The 9,147-nt window shown below is 54.7% G+C and overlaps 1 protein-coding gene across 1 annotated transcript; it reads left to right on the top strand.

Moving 5' to 3' along the window:
• Window positions 1–929: 929 nt before the first annotated feature.
• Window positions 930–6,646, top strand: LOC135508582 (histidine-rich glycoprotein-like). Its single transcript, XM_064928852.1, has 8 exons — window positions 930–961; window positions 1,816–1,923; window positions 2,656–2,969; window positions 3,139–3,279; window positions 3,496–3,539; window positions 3,810–4,009; window positions 4,369–4,473; window positions 6,349–6,646. Exons 1-8 carry the CDS (start codon window positions 930–932, stop codon window positions 6,644–6,646), a joined length of 1,242 nt encoding a protein of 413 aa, XP_064784924.1.
• The last annotated feature ends 2,501 nt before the right edge of the window (window positions 6,647–9,147 follow it).

The following is a 9,147-nucleotide window of genomic DNA, read 5'->3' as shown; positions in this document are numbered from 1 at the left end:
ATTTCTTGTGTTATGTGTAGGCCTAGCTGAGGCAACCCTGAATCCCAAGTTTCGGCTCGATAGGTCATTTGGTGTCCGAGCAAAACCCTAATTGGTGCTGAAAATCCACTTTTTTCCATGACTTGCTACGGGGTCCTTGAATGAGCTATCGGACAGAAACGTTGGGTTCTGTCTCTATGGGCCGAGACGGTCACAATGCACCTAGTCCTGTGACTCTGAGACATTTCTAAATGTCGACATTTTCGTGATGCAAAAATGAATTGAAGTCATTTCAAATGTACGAGGCTGTTTCTTGGTCCGAGAACCTTCTAGAGCGACGTAACTCACCACGCACTATCGACCTAAGGTCTAAAACAGGATTCTAAAGTTTCGGAACTCTAGGTCTGACGGTTCTTTAAAAGTTCCAACAAGGTTAACTAATGCAGGGAGTGTATGTCTCTTCGCACCCCAATGGGTCCCTACTTCCAAGCTGTGTGTGTGTGTGTGATTTAGTTTTCCTTTGAAATTTTATGGGAAAAATGACTGATTTACAGTTCATGGGGGTTGCCTAATCACATATATGAAGTTTTGGAAAGATCTGATTTTTTTAACCCCTCGAAACAGCCCATGAGACACCAATTATGGCACTTCCGGTTGGCACAGGAAGCTATAACTCAACACACATCCTCATTGGGGTATTCTATTACAGAATCCTGAGTTTTAAGTCTTTACCATAAAAACTGACTGATTTACACAGGGTTGAATGCACTATGTCTATCAAACTGCAGGCAGGTTATGGATATACACTTTTAGGGCGATTTTAACCACTTCCGGTTGGTCCAGGAAGCTTAGAATCGACACAGGTAGACCTCATAGTGGCCTGATGGACTTGTACCGAAGACAGGTTCATACGGCATTCATAACCCATTATTTTATGAAACGAAAACCGAATGTCCGACAAAGTTCATCTGATGACTTCCCGGTAGGTCCGGCCCTGCCACTCGGCCCGACGCCGTCCCCGAATTTTACAAATGTTTTCGGACGTCTAGTAAGGGACCGTACATTTGCAATATGGACTTTCTCACTAACCATACAGCAAATGCCGAAATGTTCCCTTATTAAGGTATGTAAGTCACTTGGGGTATGTCTCTATCAGACTTGCACATCGAGAGAATGAAATTTTTTCCCATTCCTCCTTGCAAAACAGTTGAGCTCAGTGAGGTTGGATGGAGAGCATTTGTGAACAACAGTTTTCAGTTCTTTCCACAGATTCTCGATTGGATTCAGGTCTGGACTTTGACTTGGCCATTCTAACACCTGGATATGTTTATTTTTGAACCATTCCATTGTAGATTTTGCTTTATGTTTTGGATCATTGTCTTGTCTCCGTCCCAGTCTCAGGTCTTTTGCTGACAGCAGCTCCCACTACGATCACAGCAACTACCACTATGACCACATCGGCTCCCACTACAAACACATCAGCATCCACAACAACCACAGCTGATGTTATAACAACGACAGCAGTTCCAACTACAACCACAGCGGCTCCCATTACAACCACAGCGGCTCCCACTACAAACACAGCTGCTCCCACTACAACCACAGTGGCTTCCACAACAACCACATGGGCTCCCACGACAACCACATTGGCTCCCACTACAACCACAGCGGCTCCCACTATAACCACAGCAGCTCCCACTACAACCACAACGGCTACCACTAAAACCCCAGCTGATCCCACTAAAACCACAGCTGATGTTAAAACAACGACAGCGGCTCCCACAACAACCACAGCGGCTCCCACAACAACCACTGCTGATGTCATAACAACGACAGCAGCTCCCACTACGATCCCAGCAACTCCCACTACGACCACATCGGCTCCCACTACAACCACAGCAGCTACCACTACAACCACAGCGGCTCCCACAACAACCACATTGGGTCCCACTACAACCACATTGGCTCCCACTACAACCACAGCGGCTCCCACTACAACCACAGCAGCTCCCACTACAACCACAGCAGCTCCCACTACAACCAAAGCGGCTCCCACTACAACCAAAGCGGCTCCCACTTCAACCACAGCGGCTCCCACTACAACCACCGCTGCTCCCACTACAACCACAGTGGCTCCCACAACAACCACAGCGGCTCCCACAACAACCGCATTGGCTCCCACTACAACCACATCGGCTCCCACTACAACCACAGCGGCTCCCACTACAACCACAGTGGCTCCCACTACAACCACAGCGGCACACACTACAACCACAGCGACTCCCACTATAACCACAGTGGCTCCCACTACAACCACAGCAGCTTCCACTACAACCACAACGGCTCCCACGACAAACACAGCTGCTTCCACAACAACCACAGCTGATGTTATAAAAACGACAGCAGCTCCCACTGCGACCACAGCAATTCCAACTACAACCACAGCGGCTCCCACTACAACCACAGCGGCTCCCACTACAACCACCGCTGCTCCCACTACAACCACAGTGGCTCCCACAACAACCACAGCGGCTCCCACAACAACCGCATTGGCTCCCACTACAACCACATCGGCTCCCACTACAACCACAGCGGCTCCCACTACAACCACAGCGGCTCCAACTACAACCACAGCTGCTTCCACAACAACCACAGCTGATGTTATAAAAACGACAGCAGCTCCCACTACGACCACAGCAATTCCAACTACAACCACATCGGCTCCCACTACAACCACAGCGGCTCCGACCACAACCACAGCAACTCCCACTACAACCACATCGGCTCCCACAACAACCACAGCATCTCCCACTACAACCACAGCGGCTCCCACTACAAACACAGCGGCTCCCACTACAACCACAACTGCTCCCACTACAACCACTGCGGCTCCCACTTCAACCACAGCTGCTCCGACCACAACCACAGCTGCTCCCCCTACAATCACTGCGGCTTCCACTACAACCACAGCGGCTCCCACTACAACCACAGTGGCTCCCACTACAACCACAGCGGCTCCCACTACAACCACAGCGACTCCCACTATAACCACAGCGGCTCCCACAACAACCACAGCGGCTCCCACAACAACCACAGCGGCTCCCACAACAACCACTGCTGCTCCCACAACAACCACAGCTGCTCCCACTACAACCACAGCGGCTTACAACCACAGCTGCTCCCACCACAACCACAGCGGCTCCCACTACAACCACTGCGGCTCCCACTGCAACCACAGCAGCTCCCACAACAACCACAGCGGCTCCCACTACAACCACAGCTGCTCCCACTACAACCACAGTGGCTCCCACAACAACCACAGCGGCTCCCACAACAACCACAGCTGATGTTATAACAACGACAGCAGCTCCCACTACAACCACAGCAACTCCCACTACAACCACATCGGCTCCCACTACAACCACAGCGGCTCCCACTACAACCACAGCTGCTCCCACTACAACCACAGGTGCTCCCACAATGACCACAGGACAGCAACTCCCACTACAACCACAGCGGCTCCCACAACAACCACAGCGGCTCCCACCACAACCACAGCGGCTCCCACAACAACCACAGCGGCTCCCACAACAACCACAGCGGCTCCCACCACAACCACAGCTGCTCCCACTACAACCACAGCGGCTCCCACTACAACCACAGCGGCTCCCACAACAACCACAGCTGCTCCCACACAACCACTGCTGCTTCCACAACAACCACAGCTAATGTTATAACAACGACAGCAGCTCCCACTACAACCACAGCAACTCCCACTACAACCACATCGGCTCCCACTACAACCACAGCGGCTCCCACTACAACCACAGCTGGCTACAACCCACTACAACCACAGCGGCTCCCACTACAACCACTGCGGCTCTCACTGCAACCACAGCAGCTCCCACTACAACCACAGCGGCTCCCACTACAACCACAGCGGCTCAAATTACAACCACAACTGCTCCGACGACAACCACAGCTGCTCCCACTACAACCACAGCAGCTTCCACTTCAACCACAGCGGCTCGCACTACAAACACAGCTGCTTCCACAACAACCACAGCTGATGTTATAACAACGACAGCAGCTCCCACTACGACCACAGCAACTACCACTACAACCACATCGGCTCCCACTACAACCACAGCGGCTCCCACACAACCACAGCTGCTCCCACTACAACCACAGCGGCTCCCACTTCAACCACAGCTGCTCCTACCACAACCACAGCTGCTCCCACTACAACCACAGTGGCTCCCACTACAACCACAGCGGCTCCCACTACAACCACAGCGGCTCCCACTACAACCACAGCGGCTCCCACAACAACCACTGGCTCACACGGCTGCTCCACAACAACCACAGCTGATAATATAACAACGACAGCAGCTCCCACTACAACCACAGCAACTCCCACTACAACCACATCGGCTCCCACTACAACCACAGCGGCTCCCACTACAACCACAGCTGCTCCCACTACAACCACAGGTGCTCCCACAATGACCACAGCGGCTCTCACTACAACCACAGTGGCTCCCACTACAACCACAGCGGCTCCCCTACAACCACAACCACAGCTGCTCCCACTACAACCACAGCTGCTCCCACAACAACCACAGCGGCTCCCACTACAACCACAGCGGCTCCCACTACAACCACAGTGGCTCCCACAACAACCACACTCCCACAACAACCACAGCGGCTCCCACTACAACCACTGCTGCTTCCACAACAACCACAGCTGATGTTATAACAACGACAGCAGCTCCCACTACAACCACAGCAACTCCCACTACAACCACATCGGCTCCCACTACAACCACAGCGGCTCCCACTACAACCACAGCTGCTCCCACTACAACCACAGCTGCTCCCACAACAACCACAGCGGCTCCCACTACAACCACAGCGGCTCCCACTACAACCACAGCGGCTCCCACTACAACCACAGCGGCTCCCACTACAACCACAGCTGCTCCCACCACAACCACAGTGGCTTCCCACAACAACCACAGCTGATGTTATAACAACGACAGCAGCTCCCACTACAACCACAGCAACTCCCACTACAACCACATCGGCTCCCACTACAACCACAGCGGCTCCCACTACAACCACAGCTGCTCCCACTACAACCACAGGTGCTCCCACAATGACCACAGCGGCTCCCACTACAACCACAGTGGCTCCCACTACAACCAAAGCGGCTCCCACTACAACCACAGCTGCTCCAACCACAGCTGCTCCCACAACAACCACAGCGGTTCCCACAACAACCACAGCGGTTCCCACAACAACCACAGCGGCTCCCACTACAACCACAGCTGCTCCCACTACAACCACAGCACAGCGGCTCCCACTACAACCACAGCGGCTCCCACTACAACCACAGCTGCTCCCACCACAACCACAGCTGCTCCCACAACAACCACAGCGGTTCCCACAACAACCACAGCGGTTCCCACAACAACCACAGCGGCTCCCACTACAACCACAGCTGCTCCCACTACAACCACAGTGGCTCCCACAACAACCACTGCGGCTCCCACAACAACCACAGCTGATGTTATAACAACGACAGCAGCTCCCACTACAACCACAGCAACTCCCACTACAACCACATCGGCTCCCACTACAACCACAGCGGCTCCCACTACAACCACAGCTGCTCCCACTACAACCACAGGTGCTCCCACAATGACCACAGCGGCTCCCACTACAACCACAGTGGCTCCCACTACAACCACAGCGGCTCCCACTACAACCACAGCTGCTCCAACCACAACCACAGCTGCTCCCACAACAACCACAGCGGTTCCCACAACAACCACAGCGGTTCCCACAACAACCACAGCGGCTCCCACTACAACCACAGCTGCTCCCACTACAACCACAGTGGCTCCCACAACAACCACAGCGGCTCCCACAACAACCACATTGGCTCCCACTACAACCATTGCTGCTTCCACAACAACCACAGCTGATGTTATAACAACGACAGCAGCTCCCACTACAACCACAGCAACTCCCACTACAACCACATCGGCTCCCACTACAACCACAGCGGCTCCCACTACAACCACAGCTGCTCCCACTACAACCACAGGTGCTCCCACAACGACCACAGCGGCTCCCACTAAAACCACAGCGGCTCCCACTACAACCACTGCGGCTCTCACTGCAACCACAGCAGCTCCCACTACAACCACAGCGGCTCCCACTACAACCACAGCGGCTCCACAACAACCACAGCTGCTGACAACCACATAACAACCACAGCAGCTTCCACTTCAACCACAGCGGCTCGCACTACAAACACAGCTGCTTCCACAACAACCACAGCTGATGTTATAACAACGACAGCAGCTCCCACTACGACCACAGCAACTACAACTACAACCACATCGGCTCCCACTACAACAACAGCGGCTCCGACCACAACCACAGCTGCTCCCACTACAACCACTGCGGCTCCCACTTCAACCACAGCTGCTCCTACCACAACCACAGCTGCTCCCACTACAACCACTGTGGCTCCCACTACAACCACAGCGGCTCCCACTACAACCACAGCGGCTCCCACTACAACCACAGCGGCTCCCACAACAACCACATTGGCTCACACTACAACCGCTGCTGCTTCCACAACAACCACAGCTGATAATATAACAACGACAGCAGCTCCCACTACAACCACAGCAACTCCCACTACAACCACATCGGCTCCCACTACAACCACAGCGGCTCCCACTACAACCACAGCTGCTCCCACTACAACCACAGGTGCTCCCACAATGACCACAGCGGCTCTCACTACAACCACAGTGGCTCCCACTACAACCACAGCGGCTCCCACAACAACCACAGCGGCTCCCACAACAACCACAGCTGATGTTATAACAACGACAGCAGCTCCCACTACAACCACAGCAACTCCCACTACAACCACATCGGCTCCCACTACAACCACAGCGGCTCCCACTACAACCACAGCTGCTCCCACTACAACCACAGGTGCTCCCACAATGACCACAGCGGCTCCCACTACAACCACAGTGGCTCCCACTACAACCACAGCGGCTCCCACTACAACCACAGCTGCTCCAACCACAGCTGCTCCCACAACAACCACAGCGGTTCCCACAACAACCACAGCGGTTCCCACAACAACCACAGCTGCTCCCACTACAACCACAGCGGCTCCCACAACAACCACAGCGGCTCCCACTACAACCACAGCGGCTCCCACTACAACCACAGCTGCTCCAACCACAACCACAGCTGCTCCCACAACAACCACAGCTGCTCCCACAACAACCACAGCGGTTCCCACAACAACCACAGCGGTTCCCACAACAACCACAGCGGCTCCCACTACAACCACAGCTGCTCCCGCTACAACCACAGTGGCTCCCACAACAACCACTGCGGCTCCCACAACAACCACAGCTGATGTTATAACAATGACAGCAGCTCCCACTACAACCACAGCAACTCCCACTCCAACCACATCGGCTCCCACTACAACCACAGCGGCTCCCACTACAACCACAGCTGCTCCCACTACAACCACAGGTGCTCCCACAATGACCACAGCGGCTCCCACTACAACCACAGTGGCTCCCACTACAACCACAGCGGCTCCCACTACAACCACAGCTGCTCCAACCACAACCACAGCTGCTCCCACAACAACCACAGCGGCTCCCACAACAACCACAGCGGCTCCCACAACAACCACAGCGGCTCCCACTACAACCACAGCTGCTCCCACTACAACCACAGTGGCTCCCACAACAACCACAGCGGCTCCCACAACAACCACATTGGCTCCCACTACAACCACTGCTGCTTCCACAACAACCACAGCTGATGTTATAACAACGACAGCAGCTCCCACTACAACCACAGCAACTCCCACTACAACCACATCGGCTCCCACTACAACCACAGCGGCTCCCACTACAACCACAGCTGCTCCCACTACAACCACAGGTGCTCCCACAACGACCACAGCGGCTCCCACTACAACCACAGCGGCTCCCACTACAACCACTGCGGCTCCCACTGCAACCACAGCAGCTCCCACTACAACCACAGCGGCTCCCACTACAACCACAGCGGCTCCCACTACAACCACAGCGGCTCCCACTACAACCACAGCGGATCCCACTACAACCACAGCGACTCCCACTATAACCACAGCGACTCCCACAACAACCACAGTGGCTCCCACAACAACCACAGCGGCTCCCACAACAACCACTGCTGCTTCCACAACAACCACAGCTGATGTTATAACAACCACAGCAGCTCCCACTACAACCACAGCAACTCCCACTACAACCACAGCGGCTCCCACTACAACCACAGCAACTCCCACTACAACCACATCGGCTCCCACTACAACCACAGCGGCTCCCACTACAACCACAGCTGCTCCCACTATAACCAGAGGTGCTCCCACAACAACCACAGCTGGCTCCCATAACAACCACAGCGGCTCCCACTACAACCACAGCGGCTCCCACTACAACCACAGCTGCTCCAACCACAACCACAGCTGCTCCCACAACAACCACAGCGGTTCCCACAACAACCACAGCGGTTCCCACAACAACCACAGCGGCTCCCACTACAAACACAGCTGCTCCCACTACAACCACAGTGGCTCCCACAAAAACCACAGCTGCTCCCACAACAACCACATTGGCTCCCACTACAACCACTGCTGCTTCCACAACAACCACAGCTGATGTTATAACAACGACAGCAGCAGCTCCCACTCCCACTACAACCACAGAAACTCCCACTACAACCACAGCAGCTCCCACTACAACCACATCGGCTCCCACTACAACCACAGCGGCTCCCACTACAACCACAGCTGCTCCCACTATAACCAGAGGTGCTCCCACAACGACCACAGCGGCTCCCACTACAACCACAGCGGCTCCCACTACAACCACAGCGGCTCCCACTACAACCACAGCTGCTCCAACCACAACCACAGCTGCTCCCACAACAACCACAGCGGTTCCCACAACAACCACAGCGGTTCCCACAACAACCACAGCGGCTCCCACTACAACCACAGCTGCTCCCACTACAACCACAGTGGCTCCCACAAAAACCACAGCGGCTCCCACAACAACCACATTG

Source organism: Oncorhynchus masou, chromosome 21 (genome assembly GCF_036934945.1).
Source record: "Oncorhynchus masou masou isolate Uvic2021 chromosome 21, UVic_Omas_1.1, whole genome shotgun sequence".
Lineage (NCBI taxonomy): Eukaryota > Metazoa > Chordata > Actinopteri > Salmoniformes > Salmonidae > Oncorhynchus > Oncorhynchus masou.
This window is presented reverse-complemented; position numbering and strand designations above follow the sequence as displayed.